A 25396-nucleotide genomic window follows, 5' to 3' on the forward strand; every position below is an offset into this window, starting at 1 on the left:
TTCACTGGTGGTCAGTGAGAGGAGCATAGTTCCCATTGAAATACTGGTCAGTTTGTTGATTTAAATTTACTTGTTCTTTATTTTAAATATTGTATTTGTTCCCGTTTTGTTTTTTTTTACTTAAAAATAAGATATGTGCAGTGTGCATAGGGATTTGTTCATAGTTTTTTTTTATACTCCGGCCCTCCAACGGTCTGAGGGACAGAGAACTGGCCCCCTATGTAAAAAGTTTGAGGACCCCTGCTCTAGACTTTGTCAAGTGAATACAAATGAACAACAGGGAGGTCCCCAACCAGGGCAGTGCCCAGGAGGACCACTCTGGCTGTTGGGGTTCCAGACGCCCCGAGCTCATTCTCCAGCAGTGATTCAGTCAGTAGCTAGCAGCGTGGTACCAATGACTCACCTACTCCTAAACTCATCGACGGCTTCTACGAAAAGAGAGAAGGGGACCAATGAGAGTTAGAAACCACAGTGTTGAGCAACACTTGGACTGGCCCCACACAAACGTTTCTGGCATTGAACGGAGGAAACGGCTCTTTCCTTTGGACACTCTGACCCTAAGATTACACATAAGTTTCCCAGGCTCCTCCCAGGTACGCCAGCTACTATGCGAAGTGTTTCATAGGACATCACGGAAATAAACATTAGGAAAACAAATGAAAATGATCAACTATTCGGCGTTTGTGGTATCTTTGTTAAAGATGAAAGAGCAGTTTTAATGAGTTTTGCTTTTCTGCTTGAGGGCCCCACTGGTGAGACGGGCCCCATAGGTGAACGTGGACATCCTGGCCCCCCGGGACCCCCCGGTGAGCAAGGTCTGCCTGGTGCTGCCGGAAAAGAAGGTGCCAAGGTATGGTGCCCACTCCGGCCCCTGACCACATAGCCATAGGTGGGCTAAGGACACGCGGGCACAGCACTGAAACGCAAGTCAGAAAGAAACGTCGTGAAAATATTCACTCCGCAGTACGTCAGGGCACAACTGTGCTGTCATTGAGGAAGTTAGCCCCGTTGAGGAGAAAACCGCCCCTATATTTATACTCTGACATCCAGGCGGCGGTTAGTATATTTTAACGTATGTGACCTTTCCCGTCATGTCCTCACCATGAAATGATACTCAGCCTTTACTTACAGTGGGTTAGAGGCGGTCACAGCTGAGCGGCTGGAACACGCTCTGACAGACAACCTGCTCTGTTCCACAGGGTGACCCAGGCCCCCAGGGCGTCTCTGGGAAGGACGGCCCCCCAGGACTGCGTGGCTTCCCAGGTGAAAGAGGCCTAGCCGGAGCTCAGGTATGCTCGACGCACATGTGAAGGAGACCGGTGACTCGAAGCATTTGGGTGTTGTTGTTTCTTTTGTTTTTTTGTTTTTTGGGGTTTTTTTTGTATTTTTCCGAAGTTGGAAACGAGGAGGCAGTCAGACAGACTCCCGCATGCGCCCGACCGGGATCCACCCGGCATGCCCACCAGGGGGCGATGCTCTGCCCATCTGAGGCGTTGCTCTGCCGCAATCAGAGCCATTCTAGCACCTGAGGCAGAGGCCACAGAGCCATCCTCAGCGCCTGGGCCAACTTTGCTCCAATGGAGTCTTGGCTGTGGGAAGGGAAGAGAGAGACGGAGAGGAAGGAGAGGGGGAGGGGTGGAGAAGCAGATGGGCGCTTCTCCTGTGTGCCCTGGCCGGGAATGGAACCCGGGACTCCTGCACGCCAGGCCAACGCTCTACCACTGAGCCAACTGGCCAGGGCCTTGGGTATTGTTTTTTTAAAACTAAAGATTCATGAGTAAATAAGGGGAAAGATGTACCATCCCCCTTAATCATCCTCATCTATGTAGCAATATGGGTCTGTGTCTAAAAACACTCCCTCCTACCCTCATTTCACCAGTTCAGTTCATATCGATTCATTTTCTTTGTTTGTGTTTTTTTTTCACTTTTCCCAGGGTGCACCGGGACTGAAAGGAGGAGAGGGTCCCCAGGGCCCACCAGGTCCCCTGGTGAGTACAATTATAATAAATAACCGCGCTAGCCAGGGTTGCAGATGACAGCTCTCCTCTCATTAGTCTCACGCTGTGATCCCACCATGTGTGGAAGAGAAAACAAACACAGGTCAATCACATCAGCCAGTGTGGGGCCTCGCCTGGTGGCGTGGACTAATGAGTGCAGAGACAGGGAGTGTAGAGCCCGGGAATGTTTACCCCACCACCACTGTGGGGTGGAGAAGGTGCTATCTCGCCTCTTCTGGCCCCCAGATAAATCATCATTTGTCTGATTCTGAGCACTCGATGAGACTGGAATTTTATCAATATCTTATTTAAAAACCCCATAAGTGTGAAAAGTATATATCAATTTGTTATCTAGATTGCTTTATTTAGCTAATGTAACATCATCAAATAATTGGCAAATGAGTCAGTATCTGATTTATAGCTCACTTTTTTTTTTTTTTTCTTGAGAGATACATCATCAAGCCCTAGGAAAGCAATCAAGTACAGACTTCATAAACTCATCTTGTTCTTTGTACTCGGAAGGGTTAACAGTCACGGCAACCCATCCGTGTTAGCGGCCTCTTCTCATTCTTTGGTTCATCTTACTGATCCCCAAAAGCTAAAAGTCGCCTTAAATTGTCTCTGAACATCCTTACACAGGCTGAAATCATTAGTTCCACATTCACAATGTTTCTTTAATGTGTCCCCTTTTCCTCATGTCCACGGCCACCATCTCCGTTCAGGCCCTTTCTTCCCTGCCCGCCTGAATCGTGTCTCAGCTCATCTTGACTCCCGTCTTACCTCTTCAGCCAGTTCGGCGCACTGAAGATGGTTGAACACACGCCCTGAAGCTGGCCGTGGCTTTGTGTGTGCATAGCACATGGTCCCACACAGCCTTGGAGAATCCAGACTCCTTACCGGGACCACTGAGCTATCTCCACACTTAGATCCCAAACTCCAAGGTCTATTTCACTTTCCCTGGTGCCTGCCTGCCCTCTCGTGCCTCCAGTCTAATGTATCGAACCTCTTCCTTCTCGGTCTACCGTGATCTTTCACAATGTGCAGAGCGAGTACAGCATACGTTTCCCCTTCCCCCAGAAAACGTTACTGTTTTCCCTCTTCTCTCTGGCAAAAAAAAATTCAGTTCACCCACAGAGATCAAATATAATGTTCAGTCTCGATCAAGTCCTCTCTGGACAGCGTGCATCTGTTCCACTTATTAGTGAAACTTCCTTACCCACAATGCCCTTCGTTATGATTTGCATCATAGAAATGACACCGGGATAGAATTGGTTGTCTGTCTCATGAGACTGAGTTCCCTGTGTTTTTGGTTACATTCGCGGTATAGTGCATGACGAACAGAAATCATTTCGTATCCGTCTGTTCGGATGATCTTCGGTGTCTGTTCCTGGTTTCTCCCTGATGGTGGAGCAAGTGAAGTGGGGGGTGGAAAAAAAAGTTTGGAGTAAAAAAATTTAATGTTTTAGGAGAAAAAAGATCAGCACTCGTGTGTAATGTCTAACAGAGTTGGAGACATCACTGAGCAGTGAGATCATAACACAAGGGCGTCCGGTGATGAGGGCAGTGCCCACCACATATACCGAGCCCTGGGAAGGCAGGGCTGTGGCGGGGTTTATTACCAAGGTTGGATGTGGACACTGAGCCACGATGGAACTGGACGGCGGCCTCTGGCGCGTGTCCTGGTGGGAATGACGGACTGGGGATGCCTTCCCTGCCCGGGGCTGGTCATAGATGCCAGTCAGCGCACGCACGGGCGTGTTCTCTGGTCCCGGGGGTTTGCTCACTAAGTGACAGTCCTGATGCAGGCACGCGCAGCGGAGAGCAGCGGCCAGGCGGCCTTTTCCTCGTCTGCGAACAGGAGCTGATGGCGTGCTTTCTAGCATATTTACAGGAACACATAACAGACACAAGGAGAGTGGGCAGACACTCTCCGATGGCTTCTCCCCCTGTGGTTTCATACAACAACCTCGAGAAAAATGGAGCCCCGAAGGAATCTCTCTGTATATGTATATCTGACATGGAATCCCCTCCTTGTCAATTATTATTTCTCCAAAAAGGAGGTGATGATGCAAAGACATACAGAAAAAGCCCTCTTTCGTACGACCACATTGTCCTGTTTCCCCAGCAGACGTGGAGTTAATATGAAGAAAGTGCCTGAGAGGGGGCCAGGCACACAGCTGCCCAAAGATCACTGTCTCAGGTGTCCCAGCTGTGCAGTGTGGCGCTTTCACTCCTTTCCTGTGACTCCTGGCTCGTGCCTGGGTCCGGAGGCCTCTGCCTGGTTTCTTCCCGATGTGGTAGTACCGTATTTCCCCGTGTATAAGGTGCTCCCATGCAGAAGACGCACCTTAATTTGGAGATCTGAAATTTGAAAAAGAAATGTAGTACATAAAGTTATTGAACTCACAGTTTTATTCATCATAAAATCCATACACCTCCTCATCACTGTCAGAACTCCCATCCATTAGCTTGTCCTCATCTGTGTCTGAGGACGAATCACTGTCTTCACCTATGGCCTCATCCTTAGTTCCATCTGTGGCATTTGAAATGCCACAACCACTATGTAAGACGCACCCAGTTTTTAGACCCCAAATTTTTCTAAGAAGGTGCGTCTTCTACATGGGCGAATACGGAATGTCGTCTTGTCAGCTTTTCCTTAGGGATTTATAACCCCGTCCCATATAATTCCTATTCGTTCTCTTTCCTTTTCTACATCCCATTCCAGAGAACCTTCTTTTCAGTCCCTTTTACCTGATCCTGAAACAGGAAAAGTCAAAGTTTTCGGAAGGATTGCACCTTCTCATTCGGCTATGTTTTTTTTTTACGATAAAACACGTGTTCTCTGTTGGAACCCAGGTGGCTCTCAGTGGGACATTGTTACATCCACCCAGGGCGAGCTGAGTACGGAGACGGTGGAGGGGGGGAGGGTCCGTGCCCAGGGATGAAGATATGGCAGGACTTTGAGTCAGTTGTTCAGAATTTATGCTTTAGATTCTGTCAGTGCTAGAGATTCTATCAGAATTTGTAGCTTATCTGGTCTCAAATATTTGAAATCGGCACAGTGGGGATTACCTCATACTCCTCTGGTCACGGAGGTCAACCTGGCCGTGAGAACGGAGGGGCAGCCTTTGTTGTCATTCTTTTTTTTTTATTAATTAATTTTATCTATTTATTTATTTATTTATTTATTTATTACAGAGACAGAGAGTGAGTCAGAGAGAGGGATAGATAGAGACAGACAGACAGGAATGGAGAGAGATGAGAAGCATCAATCATCAGTTTTTCATTGCGCGTTGCAACACTTTAGTTGTTCATTGATTGCTTTCTCATATGTGCCTTGACCGCGGGCCTTCAGCAGATCGAGTAAACCCTTAGCTGGAGCCAGCGACCTTGGGTCCAAGCTGGTGAGTTTTTTTGCTCAAACCAGATGAGCCCGCGCTCAAGCTGGCGACCTCGGGGTTCGAACCTGGGTCCTCTGCATCCCAGTCCGACGCTCTATCCACTGCGCCACCGCCTGGTCAGGCTTTGTTGTCGTTCTTGCCTCGTGTAGACTGCTCGAGGTCATCGGAAGAACGCTGTGTGCTCATGCCTCTTGCCTCCCTGGTGGGCTGCCTTGCAGCTGCTGCTGGCGAGATGGAGTCTCCGCTTACCATTGCCGCTCGCTGTATGAATGCCCCTTCAGAGCATGCCACCCCCGTAACGGTAACAGAGGGAGTGTCAACCTGGGTGTCTGTGTGTGAAGAAGAAGAGAAACACCTTCTCGGATCTTCTCCACGCTCCAAGAACCAGAAGGAGCTCCTTCTCTAGTGTCATGACCACTGTAAGGTTTAGGGGGAGGTGACGGTACTAACAGAATTAAAGTGAGTTAAGTGAACTCTAAAGAAAGAAAATAGTTGAAGACACAAAATAGGAACAGCAGGCTCCTGGTTGCCGAGAACAGACTGACGGTGGCCAGGGGGCGGGGGAGGGAGTTGGGGGACTGGGTGAGAAAGGGGGAAGGGACTGAGAGAGGTCCAGAGGGGCAGTGTCGGACCAGTCACCGGACGGGAAGCACGGTGCAGGGAATGTACCTCCCAAAATCACTTCATAACCTGCAGGTCCAGCTGGATGCATGGAGACTGTGTTGTACTCAAAGTGTTGACAGTGCTACGCTCAAATAAGAGCTTTTGGTTTTTTGGGTTTTTTTTTAACTGTTGTTCCTGCTAGTGTTACCACCACTACCATATGAGGATATTGTAAAATGTTCTAGTCTGAGCACTGTCCTGTATCCCTGAAACTACTGCAAACTAGTATTGACTGTCAGCTGTAAATGAGAAAGAAGTAACTAAAGAGAGAAAGGGAAGTTGCTCCGTTGTGAAAGCAAATCAACATCCACCTTCCCGTCAAAAACAAGTGACCTGCAGTGGTTAACGTTTAGTATTAGAATATTAGAACACTTTATAATTGTGGTCATCATAATTCACGTAATTCAACACATTTAATAATCATGCGTCTCTTGCTGTTTAAATAACAAACTGGGATAATGATATTTCTATAATTTTTAGCCCCTTTTATTTGAGGAATTCCCAGTGGAGCACTTCTGATGTGTAAAATATTCATCACTGCTGTGGAGAGATGCGTAGACAGGGGTTTTCATGGTAAATAAAAACTTGACAGGATGTCTTATGTGACCTCAGGACAGCTGAGCTGTTACCACTAGACTTTCGGGTGTTGACAATTTCTAACTTGCTAGTTAACTTAATAATATAGACTTAATTAATCTAAATGTAATGATGTTTCCATATGCCACTTATCCGGATGTTGTCCCAGGGACTGTATTTGTTCCCTTTGCCATCATGTTGGTCACAGGTGCCTTGTCAAGGCCATTATTTGAGTCCCTCTATTATATATCATTCATCTCTACATCTTATTTCAAGCTTACTCCTTTAACAGCTTTCTTTTTAAATAGATCTGTGCAATGATCATTAAGATTATTATATGAAAAGCTAACGGGGACTTGATTTATTTTACCTTTAACCTTCTTTTAAGCTTTTTATTTGTTTGTTTTTGTTTTTTGTTTGTTTTTTTTTACAGAGACAGAGAGTCAGAGTGAGGGATAGACAGGGACAGACAGACAGGAATGGAGAGATGAGAAGCATCAATCATTAGTTTTTTGTTGTGCATTGTGACACCTTAGTTGTTTATTGACTGCTTTCTTATATGTGCCTTGACCGTGGGCCTTCAGCAGACCGAGTAACTCCTTGCTGGAGCCAGCGACCTTGGGTCCAAGCTGGCGAACTTTTTGCTCAAATCAGATGAGCCTGCTCTCAAGCTGGTGACCTGGGGGCCTCGAACCTGGGTCCTCCGCATCCCAGTCCGACGCTCTATCCACTGCGCCACCGCCCGGTCAGGCTTCTTTTAAGCTTTTGAACAAGCAGACTAAATTAGGATGAGAAAACTGCTATGTAGAAAACTTCCACTCTCTCTCTCTCTCTCCCAGTGTGGCGTTAGGTAGATGCAGTGCCTTCTGAGTCTCCGTCTCCTCTTGATGAGATCTCCCTCTCAGTCCTCTGAGATGGCACGTCTCTTTAGGAAGCATAGAGTTCTTGGTGTTCAGTTCTCTGACATCCTTCACATTCCTAGTTTAAGAAAGACATTGTTCTAAGACCTCGAAATGTCATAAACACGAATTTTCCTCACAGGAAACCCGATGGAAAACTCTTTCTGTCCTCGTTTTATTGACGAGAAAGGTTATTGGGAGACAGGTTCATCCGTTTGCTCAGGACGGGAGGAGGCCAGTGGTTCCCGTGCTGGGGAGGAAGGGATCACTGACACGCAGACACACAGAGTGGGCATGTCTACTGAGGGCCCACTGAGTGCTGCTGGAGACCAGCGAGGAGAAAAAGCAAAAATATTATCCTCTGGGGGCTTACCATTTTCTACTTAGCCTATGTGTAAACCCAAACATACTCGTTTCAGATGTAATTATTATTCGTCTGACAATTATAAAGCCCTCTGCTGTTGACTGTAGCCAGTCACAGAGAAATGTAACAATGTCTGTCACTATAAAAGTGTAGAGGGAAGCCTGACCTGTGGAGGCACAGTGGATAAAGCATCGACCTAGAACATTGAGGTCGCCGGTTCAAATCCCTGGGCTTGCTGGGTGAAGGCACATATGGGAGTTGATGCTTCCTGCTCCTTCCTCCCCCCTGTCTCTCTCTCTCTAAAAAAAATGAATAAATAAAAAAAGGTGTTGAGGGAAAGTGTGCTTGCCACGCACCCTGGTTCAGGGGTTGAGCCCTGCCGTGACACACTTTGTCAGCACGCCACAAGAGGCAGGTGCGCCCTGCGTTTCTGCTGAATGTGTACATCACGAGTTCTTATTATTGGGTTTCAATTTTCTTTCTTTCTTTTTTTTTTTTAAAGTGACTTCTCTAGTGATTTGGTTGTAATTAGAACGTTCACGGGCTTATTCTTTTCAGAGTTGGCCTGGAGATATTTCAGTAAGATTTGCACATTCGTAATACGATTTGCTTAATCGGTACATCTCACCAGAGAGTCCCCCCTTTTCATTTATAGAAGTCTAAAATAAAATCGTGGCAGAGCACGCTGCTATGAAAAATACCTGGACTTCCAGAATGCTGGAAATAATGAGCGGGGAAGGAAAATGCAGCTGAGCTGCTGGGAGGAAATAGACATCGAAAAAGTTCTCACCCACTGCTCTGAAATTAATGAACTGTGACAAGATTACGAGCAGTATTTTAACTACAGAAAACCAATATGTTTTTATTGTTAATTTTAGTGCAGTTTCCACAAGCAAGCTGGCAATCTGAAATGTAATCTTGTTAATACTCCAAGGAAGTCATTAAGATAGTTAAGCTTTGTATAATAAAAAATATTATATAATATCTATAAACTACACACATTTTCATTGGTTCAAATCAGCATTCTTCCTCTCTCATATACGCGCGCTTATTTACCTGGTTAATTTTAAATGTTAGACATACTTCACTATAAAATTAACAAGCGTTCTTTTCTCAAGTGATGAAAGCCATGACTTATTCTCACGCGCTTGCTCCTCAAATGTATCCAGTTAAGGAAAATGCATATTTGTCTTAATTTTTATACCACATCTCTTCTTAGGAAGGGCTACTTTCAACTGGTGTTCTTTCTTCCGCAGACTTGGGAACTTTTCTGCTGACCACATACACGAGTACATTTAGATCCTTTATTTTTAAAAACATATCCATCATGTTCAACAAGGCATAACTCTTAATTTTATAATAATCTTGTATTTAAATGGAAAAAAGATAACATCTTTAAAATATTAAATATATATTTTTTAAAATTATATATATATATATATATAAAACTTTGAAGTTATCCTTATTTCTTCTCTTTATTATTGGACTAGAAATTAACCTTTTAAATAACTGTTCCTGTTGGAGATCTCATCATTGTCTAAAAGTGACCTCTGCCTTCTTGTCTACACTGTAAGATTCCGCTAGTACGTGAGTCCTAAGCCAGTAGCGCCTTCCCCATCATTAATAGCATCCTTTCTCCCCGCGTACCAGGGCTCGCCGGGAGAACGCGGCTCGGCCGGCACAGCTGGCCCCATTGGACTGCCGGGGCGTCCGGGACCCCAGGGTCCCCCTGGTCCAGCCGGAGAGAAGGGTGCTCCGGTAAGTAATTTCAAGGAGAAAAACGTATTATCCCTCCACCCTGCCCGAGGACATTAGCTCTTCATCCTCCACTGCATCCCTTCCTACCGACGTGCCGAGCCTACAAACTCAGGTCTTTTTATTTTTATAATAGAGAAAATTTCAAATTCAATTAAATGAGATGACATTTTTTTTTTTCCCCACACTTGATGAAACCCTAATACCTATGAGGGAGTTGGAAATTATTCATGTAAAAGGCTTCTGATTTGGCTCCTTAAAAAAAAAAAAAAAAAAAAAAAATGAAATTGGAGTTTTGATTAAAACTCAACCTCGTGCTTTATATTAGAAAAGTGTACTTTTCACTTGTCTTGTAAGACAACTTTATTCCCAGTCATTTTCATGCACGTGAGACCCACAGAAAGGGGCTGCTCTTCTCATGTAATTGGAGGTTCGGTTTATGGCGAACTGGATGGGGGAGCAGCTGACCTCTTATTTCATCTTCTGTTTATTGGATTTTAAGATTTTTATGTTTCGGTGATCCTAGGTCGTATGTATTCCGCTCATAAGCTCTACGGTTCTTTGTCAAGGTGTCCTCCCCATTTTTTTGTTCCTGCTTTTGATTTAATCATATCAATTTTCTAAAAAAAAAAAAAAAAAAAAAAAAAAATAGAAAGCTTTCTCTCATCCTCCAGATTAAAACACAAACTCATTCGGTAAATGTAGATGAAAATTGCTGGTGGGCATACACAACAATAGGAGTTTAATATATTTGGATACATGGAAGTCTTAAATCTATATAATCTAGTTTCAGCCTGTAATTTTTAAAAATACTTTATCACCAAGACGTTTAGTGTAAGCAAGTTGATTCAGCTGAAGCCAGTGGATTTCTCATCGCCCGAGCACTTTCTCTTATTACCGTCTGTGATATTACTCAAGTGTTTCCAGATTAAAATGGTTGCTCTCTGTAATGCATTACCTTCCAGAAACATTTCGAATATTAAAATGAAGCCGCGCTATCTCGGTTACAGAAATTTTGCCCAATGGAAAAGAAAGCACGTTTAGTTACTGAGAAATTTTTCTTAAAGCAGGGTCTTTTCCAGCTTAGTAACTTTGTTGAAAATTTAGACATTAGTTTCTGAGAGGTTAATAAGCAACAATGGAAACATTGTTCTTGCCTGCATCTTACAAGTTCTATAATTTCCAACCAACCTGGGGAAGGAGAGATTTGCTCCTAAAACTTGAATATATAGCACACTGTGTGCGGGGAAGGGAAGAGAAGGGATACAGAGTCCGGCCCTTTCACACACGGTCATTAAAACAATTCTGGGCGCCCCATCTGAGCACAACACAGCGAAGCATGCGGACGGAGAAAGCCAAGGCAGACACTGCTTTTTATGCACACGGAGAATATACTAATTAAGAAGTCCAGAATTCTGGGAAGACAACATGTGGAATGAGGGGTGTCAATGTGGTTCCATACCTTGACTCTAGAAAGCAGTGACGTAGTGAACCAAAGACGAGACTATAGGGACAATGAGAAATGAAGTGAGGCGGGGGAGACATTGTGGGGCAGGAGCCGTGTCAGAGCGAGGGTGCAGCCCGGGTCCCCGGTGGCGGCTGATCTATTCCGATGAGGCGGCGGGAGGGAACGGCTGCCCGTGCTGCCCCTCCGAGATGCCCACCGCCGACAGAAGCTCCGGACGTTCATTCTCCTGCTCTCTCGTTCAGCAGAGGTGACTGCGGGCAGCTAGGTGCTGGATACTGTGCTAAACCTGCTTTCAGAAGCTGTGTGTTCTAGGGAGAGGAGCATGAAATGGTTATAAACCCCTCGGGTGAACGTAGCCTAGACCTCCCTGCAGAGCTTCGGTAGAAATGTTGGCTGGGGCGTGAAGTACGTACAGCCTTGTGCCGTTTCCTCAGCCCACACGTCAGTGTCGCGTTGCGGTGCCCCTGAGCAGCTCGTCTTGTAGATCAGTGGTCCCTAGCCCCCCTGGGTCACGGACCGGTACCGGTCCACAGAGAAAGAATAAATAACTTACATTATTTCCGATTTATTTATATTTAAGTCTGAACGATGTTTTATTTTTTTTAAATGACCAGATTCCCTCTGTTACATCCGTCTAAGACTCACTCTTGACACTTGTCTTGGTCACATGATACATTTATCCGTCCTACCCTAAAGGCCGGTCCATGAAAATATTTTCTGACATTAAACCGGTCCGTGGCCCAAAAAAGGTTGGGGACCACCGCTGTAGAACACTGCGGTTGTCAGCAGGTTAGGGCTGCCGGAGGAGACTGGGAGGGTGTGCGGAAGGCCAGCCCCACGCCCGTACCCACCCACCCTTGGAGGGGATGAAACAAGAGTCCAGAACATTCCCAGGACCTACTTAGGGCAGTCACTGTGGCCCCGGTGTTGGTCTGCATCCCCAAACTCATCAATCTGATTAGAGATTCGGGGTCGGAGGTGAGGAGGAACAAGTGAGGACAGAGGAGCTCAAACCTCTCCTGACTTACTGTGTTGATAGAACTATTTTGATGGGGAGACTAATGGCTAAGGGAAGCTCTTAATTGTAATAGGGTAGTACGGGACTCAAGGATTATAGATGGGATGTTATGGTGATAATGTATCTATTTGGGAGACAGCTGTAGAAATGGGAAACAAATGCTAGATCAAGAACACAGTGAAGAGCCCTGGTCGGTTGACTCTGCAGTAGAGTGTTGGCCTGGCGTGTGGATGTCCCAGGTTTGATTCCTTGTCAGGGTAAACAGGAGAAATGCCCATCTGCTTCTCCACTGCTCCCCCTCTAGCTTCTCTCTGTCTTTCTTCTTCTCTCCTCCTGCAGCCATGGCCTGATTGGAGCAAGTTGGCCCCAGGCACTGAGGATGGCTCCATGGCCTCTGCCTCAGGCACTAAAACAAAAAATGGCTCCAGTTGCAAAGGAGCAAGAGTCCCAGATGGGCAAAGCATCGCCCCCTGGTGGTGGGCATGCCGGGTGGATCCCGGTCGGGCATATGCGGGAGTCTGTCTCTGCCTCCCTGTCCTTTCACTAAATTAAAAACAAAACCGAAACAGGGAAGGTAATGTCAGTGGGACATGGATTAGGCAATACTGGCTGGAGACGAGAGAGGAATACAGTGTCACACGTATGTGTGTGCAGTGCAGCGAGGATGATCCCTGTCAGGATCGTGGATCTGGGAGTCGTGCACGTCTATCGATGGGCTTCACCCGTCGTAGAAGAAACAGTGAGGAAGGTTAATGGGTTGGGAGCCCGGTTCTACCAGTTACTTAGTTCATGGTTTTGGCTAAGTTATTTAACATTTCTAAACCTCTGTTTCCTCATCTCGGAAAAGAAGATGAGCACAGTATTTCGTGGGGACCAGATGAAGCCGGCATTGTCAATAACAATAATATAATCAAGATAATAATCCCCAGTGAGCAGTCACCATCGTCATCCTCATGGCGTGGACCAGAGTTGCCACACAAAAGGAGGAATTAATAACGAGAAAGGAAAAGCCTAAGTCAACTTTTGAATAAGAAGGGGTGGGTTCTGTGAGGTGTAGGAACAGTGGAGCGGACAGGGAGAAGCTCGCAGGAAATGAGGCCAAATCGGTGAGGAAGATGCAGCTCTTTTATTAACAAAGGGGTACAAATGATTCAAGACTTCTTAAGGAGGTACGGAGGATGTTTCTGGCAGTCCTGTAGGTTGAGGGTTAAGCAACACATAGCTGGGGAAGAGCTTGTCATCTTGTGGGCTGTGCACGGAGAATCGAAATTTAAGAGTGTGGTGTTGTTCAGTTGAAAGATTTTTTTGTGACTCCACACAGACCAGGATCGGAAGAAATAAATGGCAGGTGATTCCCGGCTGGAGATGATGTGTACTGGAATGAATATAGATAAGGATCTGTCTTGCTCACAGAGACTCTTGTGTAGGAGAATTGATTTTTGGTGTTCAGGCTCACGAGGAAAGCCAGGCGAAGGAGAGCGATCTGAATCAGCCGATGAGTTTTAAAATAGTGAAGTTTAGGCGAACAGCACACACGTTTTTAGGAGTATAGATCGGTCTAACGTATTGTCATGTTTGATCTGAAGGAAAGAAAAGGTCTTCAGGGTGAGATCAGGAGTAGGCTTTAGATGTTAATTACGGCATAGTTTTGAAAAATAAGAATAGATGGAACCCAGGAAAGGAACGGATCAGAGGTAACTTTGCTCTGTAGATATTTCGTCCTTGTTGTTGTCATCAACTCATTAACGACCCCAACAAATACTCCTTACGTGGCCCAGACGTCTGGGCCACGGGCCAGAGGGACGCAGCTGAACACAGAAACGGATCGTGTCTGCCCGGCGCCATTCATTGTCCGGCGGGGCACTTTGAGAACAAGTAGGCGTGTGGTCACTGCGCAGTCTGGCCCGCGGTGAGAAGGAGCCGCACCAGTGTGTGTCGGCTTAGTGCAGAGGGGCTGAGCGAGGGACCCGGGCTGGAGTCGGCGTCTCCTCGAGCAGGACCTCGGTGGCAGCATGGAGATGAGGAGAAGGAGGTATCTGGGTGAGGAGTCCTTCCGCAATCAGCCTTCCAGAGCAAGGGGACAACAAAGCGCAGCCAGGTGACAAGGGAGGCCCGGAACCAGGTTTATGTGGGAAAAGGTCTAGAGGGGCAGGAAGGCAGAGCGCAGGGACCAGGGGAGGCTAGACACACCTGGGCAGGTGGCAGGAGCCCGGCCACCTGATTCCCACACGGCGCGGGGACAGCTCGGGCTTTGTCTTTGGAAACGGCAGCAAGTCCACTGGCTGCAGAATGTTAGGCAAGGTTCTCCGAGTGTCTCCATGGTTACATCGAGGGGGAGAGTGTGGAAGTAAGAAACGATGGGAGGAGGGGCAGAGGTCACTTCAGTAGTCGAACAAAGGCCGCTAGCATTTCGGATCCACTGTGAGTGTCTGCAGATCAAGCGGAGTAAACTTGTTCCAGAGATAAAATGCGGTCGTTGTAAAGGGGCCGGGAGCAGATGCTCTGGGCAGGGGTTGAGGACTGGGCGGAGCTAAGGCAAAACCGGACAAATCTTGACTTTTAGAAAGGAAATCATTTTGAACCCTGACAATAGAAGTCTAAAATGGAAAATAGAAGTCCTCTTCATTATCAAGGAATTGTTTTCTTTTTTTTTATTAGACAATTCGTACATTTTAAAACGGGAAAACAATGCCATCGTCAAAAAATAAGCAAAACACGACCAAGAAAAAAAGCTTACCAGCATTATCATTTTGAATAAGTGAAAACGGCAGTTTGAATTAAAATATCAAACTTGAGGAAAACCCATGAAACGCTAGTTAATGATACCATAAAGGTCACACATTAAGCCTATTGCCAAGTTGGACAACAAGCAAACGAACTGTTAGGAAGTTTCCGGCCTAATGGCCGCCGGCCAGCATCACCCTTGAGGAGAGGAAAACCTCAGTGAATTCTTGCAAACACCAAGCAGCCGCTTTACCCAGATACAACACTCGATCGGAAAATGTGTGTTTGAAATTAACATTCTAGGAGGAAGCGATGATATCTGTGGGCCGCAGCCCGAGACCCCTAAGTTAATATCAGGGATCCTCCGTATTCTTGGTCCTCAAGGAAGGTGAGGATTCTCTGTGTCCTCATTTACATACTATTTGCATTTCTTTTTTTTTTTTTTTTCTGGAGAACATTAAGCTCCCTCTCTGTCCTATGGAAGCCGGAGTCTGGCTGTCCAAGCCGCACCTTAACGTCGCAGGAAGTAGCTAACACGCCCGGGTTTCCCAGGGCAGAGTAACCGTCTGCTGGTTCTTCTATCCAGGGAGAAAAAGGGCCGCAAGGCCCCGCGGGCAGAGACGGCGTGCAGGGCCCCGTGGGTCTCCCGGGCCCGGCGGGGCCTGCGGGCTCCCCCGGAGAAGACGGGGACAAGGTGGGTGCTCTTTCTTCATTCGTGCGTCCCGGGGAGTGTGAACTTTTTCCTCAGGAGGCCCTAGATTTTTCACCTTTCTAGGATTAGACTCCAAATCCGAAGGTGTATCATTTCCCAAGTCTCCTACGTCTTCCGTGGGCTCAGACGCTTTATGCTAGAGGTGGAGAGAACTCCACGGCTGTCCTGTGAAATAGGGGGGCTGCAGACAAGAAAAGGGGAATTCGTACGAGAACAGTGGGAGCGAGAAACCATAGTCGATGCCAGAACTGCTTATTTCTGCTGATATGCACGCGCTTCGGACATCAATGCAGGCTAAGCTTTTTACCTCGAACTTCTCAAATACAGGGCGAAATTGGTGAACCAGGACAAAAAGGCAGCAAGGGTGACAAAGGAGAAAACGTGAGTATTCTACTTTTTATGAAGGGGGCCCCTCCATTCTCGCGACTCCTTCCGCTGACAGCTGTGTTGGTTTTCGGTAGTGCAGGAAGATTGTAATATCAACACGATTCCGTTTAGTATCTCAGTCCATTTTCCTTTAATGTGAAATTTACTTTCCAATTACCGTTTGCATTCAGTATGACTTTGTATTCAGTCAATTCTAATAAAACTTCAAAGTTATCTATATTCAAATTATGCAATAATTCCTCCCCTCTTGAAAGCCTCAGAGGGAGACAAAGATACCAGCAATTTTACCCGCCATCATTAGTTCAAATTGCCATGTGGTTTGAAGACAAGAGTTGTTGCCGTGAAAAGAATTTTGACCTAGTGCAACCCGGAAAGGGTCTCAGCAACCCGGTGGTCTACGGACCACACGTTCAGAATCTCTGCCTGAAGTGCTTTTCTCAGCGTGTGGCGCTTATGAGAGGAACAATCATATCCAGTGACTCTTTCATTCACGCCTGGGAATTTTATAATGCCTGATCAGTTAGTTACATGTGAAAAGGCAGTTAGCAAGAAAGAGCTATGCATATAAGACTGATACACCGATTAAAACCTATTGTTCACCGTAATGAGTTCTTGTGTACTTAATAAATGACACTCCGTCTACATGTGTTTACATATGAAGAAACTTCTGAATTTCCTGTATCGCCCCATTCCCCATATATAGAGACAATGATGGCACATAAGACAGGTTTTCACGGGCTCATGCTGATGCATACATATCTCATTCAAGTCTGGTAGATTAAAAATGTTCAAATGTGAAACTTCCAACACTGGGTGAGTGCAGAAATCCATTTCGAGAGGTCCACAACATTGCGGATATGAGTGCTTTCAGTAACTGCTGATTTAGATTGATTGCAAATATGCACGTCTGAGTCTCGGGGACTCAGATAAATACTGGCGGACTGCACTAAATGGAAAAGACATCTTATTACAAAGCAGTGTAGAGACGCTTCAAGATTTCGATCAGCTGAACGGTCCGCTCTCTCTGGCCGAGGCTCTCCAGGCTTCGGTTTCAGAAATGACTGATTTTTATCTCGTCACAGGGTCCTCCCGGCCCCCCAGGCCTGCAGGGTCCAGTCGGCGCCCCTGGCATTGCTGTAAGTATCCCTCCTTGTTCAGCAAATCTAAACCCTTACAGTCCCTGATTAAATGTAGGAACTGTCACCTAACCAGTCTATTTCCTACGGTGATGAGATTGTCCGCTGCACGTTGACTGAAGTAGAAATGATCTAATACAGCTAACCAAGCAGATCGTTAGAAACAAACCAAAAAAAGAAACACTAGGACTTCATCTGAAAATAGAGCCTAACCAGTTGAAAAGTACTTAATTTGTAGTAAATCCTGAACACTATTCCCCAGAGCCCCCTTATTACAAACTTTTTACTTCCCTTGGTATACATTAAAAAAAACCCTCCAGAAACAAAGATGATGATCAAAACAATCAATGGTATATTTGCAGCAGATAAAGGAGATTTAATTTACTTTCTACTCGGATACTCAGATATAGACCAGCTTTGATTAAATTAGAAAAGGCTGTACTTTTATGTTCACTTGTGTCAGAATCGTGGTCTTTCTGGTTTGTGGTCATGTTCATTGCTCTCCACCAGGGCGGCGATGGTGAGCCAGGTCCCAGAGGGCAGCAGGGGATGTTCGGTCAGAAAGGTGATGAGGGAGCCAGAGGTTTCCCGGGACCACCTGGTCCCATCGGTCTGCAGGTAAGATGCTCTCTGCCTTGTGTACTCAGCAGTTCTCCACCTGCTTTGATCGGACAGGTTCTCTGGTGGATGTACAGCAAAGCAGAACTTTTGGTACCTGCTTAACTGGAAGGATTTTTTTTCTTAAATGTATACCTGAGTTTCAACTTCTTCTTATTGATAATTAATTTTTTCTATAGCTGTGTCAGCACTCGTGTCTGTTCCTGGTGTTTCTTAGACCCAGCTGGGGTGGTGCATCTGCCTTCTCTGTTCTCACGGTGTTTTAAAACAGTGAGTCTTATTTCAGTCTGACAGTCAAGAGGAGGATGTTAGAAGGGCGTTGTTGTTGTGTTGGTTTGTTGACGGATCTCATAGCAGGGAAATTAGTATATATTTCAGATGGCTAACAGAAAGTAAAAGCATTTCTGAGGAAGAGAAAACTGCCAGTCACAGCCACCAGCAACAGATGTTCCAGAATAATGTGTAAAATAAACACATGAACGGTGAACCCATCAGTTAACACAGCATTTAAAACGACGATTTGTGTTTTGTAAAGCACATTCAGCAGAGGAGACACAGGGTTGTAAAGCATTGTAGGCTAAGAAACCTTCGCTCCGATGCGGGCCTCAGCTGGACTGGCGGGCTGACATTGCAGAACGGACACGGTTCTGAGCTGTCACTCCCTCCGCCCGCCTGGGGCTCACTGCTTCCCACAGCCAGGGCCCCCAGCCTTCCCTTCCCTTCCCCCTCGGTTCTTTTGCACTAACCCTGCCTAGTGATCCTCTGCAAGATGGTAAAATTTTGTTTTTTAAGTAATTTTTGGGTACCCTATGCAGGTTTAGTTATGCCACATTAGAAATTTTAGACATGTTCAAATGAACTCATCCATTCGCTGTACTTAAAAATTGGTGTGGCTGTAGAAAAGTTAAACAGAAGTTGAATTTGTATAAATGTAATGTTTTACCTTTGTTTTTTCACAAGTCAAGTCCCAGAATGTTTTCTTTTTAAAGATATTGTTTATTGATTTTACAAAGTGGAGATGCTTGAGAAGTATTGACTCCTACTTGCTTCACTCTGGCTGTTCATTGCTGCTTGTATGTGCCTTGAACGGGCAAGCCCGGGGATTTGAACCGCCCACCTCGCATTTCAGATCAACGCTTTATCTACTGCGCCACCACAGGGCAGGTCTAGAATATTGGTTTTTAATATTAAATGGCTTATGCATATAATTAGAAAAATTACATTGTGCCTGACCTGTGGTGGCGCAGTGGATAAAGCGTCAACCTGGAAACACTGAGGTTGCCGGTTCAATACCCTGGCTTGCCTGGTCAAGGCATATATGGGAGTTGATGCTTCCTGCTCCTCCCCCTTCTCTCTCTCTCTCTTTCTCTCTCTCTCTCTCTCTCTCCCCCCCCAAATGAATTTTAAAAAAAAGAAAAATTACATTGTAAACAATATCATTAGATATTATATTATTATAACTTTTATTATAACATTCAATGAATGTCTACCATTGAACATATTAACCATTTTCTGCTTTTAATGCCAAAATATATCCTTTTAATCTTGGAACATGCAAAGATTTCACTTTCATATTTCTGTTTAACTCTTTGACATTTATTAGACAATAATAAATAAGCAATTACGAGTATCACATATCAGTATGTGTGAGAACACACATATCTGAAAACAATAACCAGACATTGAAAATTAAATTGCCAATGGAATCATTTTCTGCTTTTTCACTTAACATATTACTCTGAATTCCATAAGGGCATAATTTAGGAATTTAGTTCTCATGATTAAAGAAGATGCCTTGTAGTTTTTATCTATAAAATATTAAATAAAAAAATTAACTACATTTCCACAAGGGAATAAATGTGCTCTTTGATGAGGGTGACTCATGAAATCCACTAAAAAATTGATTGTTTTTCCACAACTCTCTCCTTAAATCAGGAATCCGAAAAGAGGCTAATGTAATTAACATGTTCACAATTGATCTACAGCCTTTAATTGAGTCTTCGTGGCAGAATAGATATTAGCAATTATAATAGGCATAAATAATAATGATATTACACGCTGGTGAAATGACTTGGTTTTTTTCAATTTGATGTTTACTCTCTTGTCTGCATATGAAGGAGACATACAGAATGAGCATTCTTTGCCTAAGTTCATTTTTGGGTTTCATCGCTGAAGTGGCAAATGAGTTTCAACTGACAGACCTTAAGACACAGTCTCTTTGTGTACAACTTTCTCCCTGGGAGAAGCACAGGACTAGCCCCAGAGTATCACTTAGGACGGTTAGCTCCCTGTAACCAGAGAGTCGGACTCACTATGTCTCTATTAATTTTAACAATAAGAACTATAATCAAACTTCATTAAAAAGAAACACTTCAATTTTTTTTTCTCTTGGGAGGTTGCTATGCATAATCATTTGCATGAAGAAATGTAGTGCAGGGCTGGGCTTGTGAGGGGAGTCATAGAAAAAACTAGGGCCTGGTATCTCCTACCGTGCGGTCTGGGGGTCCCAGATTAGACTCACCCTCCAGTACGAGGAGGAGGACCCCTGGACAGAGTATAGGGAGGGTGAGTGTTACTTCATACAGAGTTTCTAGGAACGGAATTAATGTCTAAGTTGCATTGCATACTTAACGAAAGAAGAGACCTTCAAAAGGAGATTATTTATTTCATCTGTGTTCATTTCTACTGAGATGTTTAGACTTACTTTCTTAGAATTCAGTCCTCCATCCACTAAGTCAACAATTCATTGAAACGCTAGGTTTTAACTGACCCTCTGCTAAGTTGCTAGAGAGAAAAAACCCCCAAAGCAGCGCCAAAGTAGCTCCTGATTAAAAGTGTACAAACAACCTGGAAATGCTGAGGTCGCCGGTTTGAAACCCTGGGCTTGCCTGGTCAAGGCACAGATGGGAGTTGATGCTTCTAGCTCCTCCCCTTTTCTCTCTCTGTCTCTCTCTCCTTGCTCTCTCTCTCTCTCCCTCCTCTCTAAAAGTGTACAAACAGCTGTGTTCTTAAGGACTGTGTACAATCCCAGTGTGCACAGCGTTGTGATGTGAACGAGGAAACAGACACAGTTCTGCGTCGGGAACTAGTTAGAAAGATCAAGAGAGAGTGAAATAATTTTCCCAAAAAAAAGACACAGCCAGGGGCAAGGTGGATGGAACCTGCTCTGTGAGTCCTTCTAACTACAATCAAACAGTATCATATTATAAAAAGCATCCACTGTATTGGTACGTGTAGAGACAGGGTTTTATCAAATGTAGTCAGTACTTACCTGGCATTTTGACACGATAGTGCTTGAATCCTCATTTTCATGCTGATTTCTTTCTTCACTTTTGGTTTTCTACTAGAATTGGGCCAAGCGTTTCTTTTTAAGTACATGAGTGACTCTTAATGGTTTTTTTTTTTTATTGTATTTCATTAGGGTTTGCCCGGCCCACCTGGTGAAAAGGGTGAAAATGGGGATGTTGGTCCCATGGTAAGTTTTTATTTTTAAGTATTTGAGAGAGATTATGAGCTTCTGTGTTACGAATGTCTTTCTTAAGGTTTCTTAATGTGAACAAAGTCTGCCTAAAGGCTGTGACTTTTCAAATAGATGTTTCCTCTTTCCTCTGCCCATCCTGCACCTGCGACCACTCAGCCTCTCTCATCGCCTCGAGGCTGTTCTTACCTTTCTCACTTGGGAGTTATGTTGAACACCCATAGGACACTCATTGGTTGATGTCTTGTTATATATTTTTCTTTTCTATGTAGGGATGTTACTGAGGTGTATAGACACTTTTTCTTTTCAGTTATGTACAGTATGTAGCTCCAGACTCTCTTGTGGGGCAAGTATAGATAGTATTCCTTGGACTTTGAAGACTTAGCCAATGTTAACACAGTATTGAAAATTAACTATATTTTGAAGGTCTTTATTTAGTAAGGCATTCTGTCTTCATTAGGATACTATAACATAATTTCCATTGATTGATTCTAGGTTTCTTCTCTATTCGTTCAACTCAAAACTTGAAATACATATACTTGTTTATTAAGCACAATATGGGGTAAGGAAACCATTAGGCAAGGTAACTGAAATTAATAATGAAATGTAATGAATACATTTCTTGATTGCTCCTTTCTTTCAACATTGCCCCAATTTTGACTTCCTTAGAGTACAGGTTTGAGAATTTTACACTTCATTGTTAGATTTTATTTTTATCAGATAAATAATTTTTATCATCAGAATAAACATTTCTGACTTGAATAACTAATACACCAAGCAGCATCTAATACACTAATACACCTAGCAAACTTCTTTCTAGATAGAACTGCTGTGCTTCCCTGAATATTCATCCACCCTCCCTGACCTATGGGAATAGCTAATAGTAGACAAGCTTTTCAACCATGACATTAAAATAAACTGTGACCTTTGAAAAAATACTAACGCCCCGGTATTCAATACAGACTAATCACAAGCGAGAGGTAATGGGTTCTGGCCATCAGCATTTTATGAAATGTGTCCAAGGTAATTTTAATGCCTGATTAGAAAAGAGAAGCATCGTTTTAGGAAGACAACTAAACAGTTAATCTTATTTCAATTGACATGTGAAACATTAGAGCTGACAAAAAACAAAATATATGTATATACATATATACACACAAGTTTAAAAATACTCAATAGCATTAAGAATTCTAAATCTATTCAAGTACTATTTCTTACTCCAATTGTATGTTCCTTTAGTATGCTAGCATTCTCACATATTCCAGCATAAAGTATTTCTAGTCGTATTATGAATTCTTTATACCAGATCATAATAATAGACTTTTTAAATATATAATCAAAATTTTTTTTCCCTGCAGTTTTCATTTCCCTGTAGCTATGTGTAAAAAAATCATTTGCTAATGTGATGTTGTATCCATCAAGAATGTCTTACAACTCTGCTATGCTTCACTGACTGAGATGTTACAGGCTGAAACTTCTTTTACTTAATCACAGAATAAAAATATCAGACATTCGTGTGAGTTTGGCCCTCATAAACCTTAACATCTTTCTCTTACAGGGTCCACCCGGTCCCCCAGGCCCAAGAGGTCCTCAAGGTCCCAATGGAGCTGATGTAAGAACTGAGAAATCTATGTTCCTTATCCTGAAGTTATGTGGGTGTGGGCGTTATTTAATGGCCGACGGTGGCTAAAATACCAGGGAGATGATCACACTATTATTAAATGTTTAAGTGCTCTGAGCTCAAGGACCATCTGCTTAGTCCATTTCATTTTACAGGGAGAGAAACAGGTTCAATAGGGGACTAATCACAGCAAATACAAAATACATGCAAGGTTCACATTCCACGTGTGTATCTATTGGTGAGTGAGAAATGTGAGCTTATAATAACCACATTGGTTCAGTTCAGCATGCTAAGACTGTGCCCGGCGTATAATAACTGCGATGTCCCTGAATTGTTTCCAGTTTATCTTTTATCTCTTACAATTGCATGAGGAGATGGTGTGTAGTCGGCTTTGATTGTACTAGCCCAGGTCTGTACCCCAAATGTCCTTTACGTACACATCTGTCATCAGTGACTTTTGTCTAAAGGCTTCGCATGTTGTATTTTCATTCTGTAAAACGGGTTAGAGTATCCTGTGCATGACAGTGCATCATGCATCTCTTACCACGTAAAAGGTTTCCTCTCAATCATATGATATAAACGATCTCCCCCCCGAGCTCGATAATTGACTACCTGCTCCGATATTTTAGGGCTTTTGAAACGTAATGCCACTTTACCTCACGGTTGCTATTCACACATGTGTAGGCTTTGATGTGATCTCTCCTTCTGCTGTCACTTTTTCCACGAAGAGCAGGTCATTTATTCCTGTCTTTATTGGTCTTTTGTTATGTCTGCTGTCCGTTCTGGCAGGCCGGAATGTGCTAGGAGCAGATGTCTTAAACAGGCTTTTAGGTTTTCATTGCCCTTAAGTAGTTTGAAGGTTGAGAAATAGTTTGTATTATTTTTTTGGATGGGTCGCATAATTCCTAACCAGAGTCGTATTTTGATTCCTCTACAAAGATGGACAAAATCGTCCTCTAAATATGGCATGTTCAGTGGTGGCAAGATTGAATTTAGCCTCCCAAGTATCAACTTGGCATAACTAGAGTTGGGAAGTCTCTTGCTTGATGTTCAAACTTCTGGTGAATTTGAAAGTCAGTTTACTGTACTTAAATTATTTGACAAGTGAATAAAGGGCATGATTTTTGTCCCATCCTTCCAAAGAGTTGGGCTGTTCTCGCATATATTTCTCTCTCTGAGAAGGAGTAGATCTGTATTTATGAGTTGACGGTATCATTGCAAGAATGAGGATAACTCTTTCCTTCCCGTCCTGCAGGGACCACAGGGGCCTCCGGGATCCATCGGATCCGTTGGTGCTGTTGGAGAAAAGGTAAGGAATGCAGTGATTTACAGTGTGAAACAGTCGGAACAGTGGACTTTGATAATATTTACTAATATTTTAAGGGCTTCTCATAGGACTGTCTTCCTAGGTGTTTCACACGCAGTGAGGTGAATTACCGCTCATCCATTCTGGTAGTTAAATAATTAAAGGTGAAAGTGATTTTTGAGATGCCATGTTTTTTAATTCTCAGAGAGATTGTTCATGGATCATCTCTTTGATCAACACAAACGCCCTTTGATGATGGTCCTATTATTACCACGTGTTTACAATCACAAAGCTGAAGCTTGGAGATTTCAGTACTTGAATTAAGGTTTTGTCGTTAGAAAGTGACATAAGTCAAGATCATCCATGCCAACCCATGTATGGCTGACGAGACTAAGTGTCTCTAATAACACTCACTACTGAAAAGAGAAGAGATCGGTTGATTTAACTGACTTAAAAGGGAAAAAAGAATCCTTCCAACTACAAAAGAATCATTCATTTTGTCATACGTGCAGTTATATTTTCACTGCTAGTACTATGGCCTGTCTTTGGCACTTTTCAAAATAGTTGGCATGTGCCGTGACACCTGGGCTCAGAGGAGCTTGCTTTCTCATGAGCATGATTCCATTTAAACCATCTCCTCTTCCTTTTTATGAAAATGTCAGAACAATTCTTGGATTTGTTATTTATGCTTTCATGTGCATTTTCTAATAGAAATTTTATTTTGCTTTTATCTTAAAAAAATATTTGCCAGTTATAAGGGTCAAAAATGAAATTTCATACCATAAAACACTACACAGTGGAGAGAGAGAAACGTCTTGACTTTTCTATTAAATGATACCAGAAGTATAGACGTCCTCGTTGTAAAAATTCTGTTGTTTGGTCTCAAAATGTTTTGACATACCGTATCTTGTATTTAAATTTATTTATTTTAACCCTCAGAAAAGCAACATAACAGGATTAGAATATAGCATTTAGATGTTTATTTCTGCTCGAGGCCCACATTCTATTGTTTTGAACGTAATTAACCCTCTATGATTATGCAAGTAGTTTCTTCATCTGAAACATCTTGAAGTTATAATCTAATTCTTACTGCACGATCCGTCTGGTTTTTTTTTTTTTAGATTATCTGTTTTTAGTCTTAAAGTTGAAGGTTAGTGTGGAAAGTTGCAGGATTGAAGAATCATTTTTCATTGGGTTCCGTTGTCAAAGGAACGACGGCATAAAAGCTCACCGGCTCTGATGGTGTCACCGTACCAGACAGATGAGGACACCA

The 25396-nt window shown here is 43.8% G+C and overlaps 1 protein-coding gene across 2 annotated transcripts in view; it reads left to right on the plus strand.

Moving 5' to 3' along the window:
- Positions 1–25396, plus strand: part of COL11A1 (collagen type XI alpha 1 chain) — a 190275-nt gene that overhangs the window by 133674 nt on the left and 31205 nt on the right. For both annotated transcript variants that reach the window (XM_066246823.1, XM_066246824.1), the window contains exons 39-49: positions 743–850; positions 1200–1289; positions 1935–1988; positions 9551–9658; positions 15452–15559; positions 15905–15958; positions 17047–17100; positions 17611–17718; positions 21140–21193; positions 22755–22808; positions 24073–24126. In XM_066246823.1, the coding sequence (XP_066102920.1) occupies positions 743–850; positions 1200–1289; positions 1935–1988; positions 9551–9658; positions 15452–15559; positions 15905–15958; positions 17047–17100; positions 17611–17718; positions 21140–21193; positions 22755–22808; positions 24073–24126 (846 nt within the window). The remainder of the gene's footprint in view (positions 1–742; positions 851–1199; positions 1290–1934; positions 1989–9550; positions 9659–15451; positions 15560–15904; positions 15959–17046; positions 17101–17610; positions 17719–21139; positions 21194–22754; positions 22809–24072; positions 24127–25396) is intronic.

The sequence above is a fragment of the Saccopteryx bilineata genome, chromosome 11 (assembly GCF_036850765.1).
Source record: "Saccopteryx bilineata isolate mSacBil1 chromosome 11, mSacBil1_pri_phased_curated, whole genome shotgun sequence".
In the NCBI taxonomy this organism is placed as follows: domain Eukaryota; kingdom Metazoa; phylum Chordata; class Mammalia; order Chiroptera; family Emballonuridae; genus Saccopteryx; species Saccopteryx bilineata.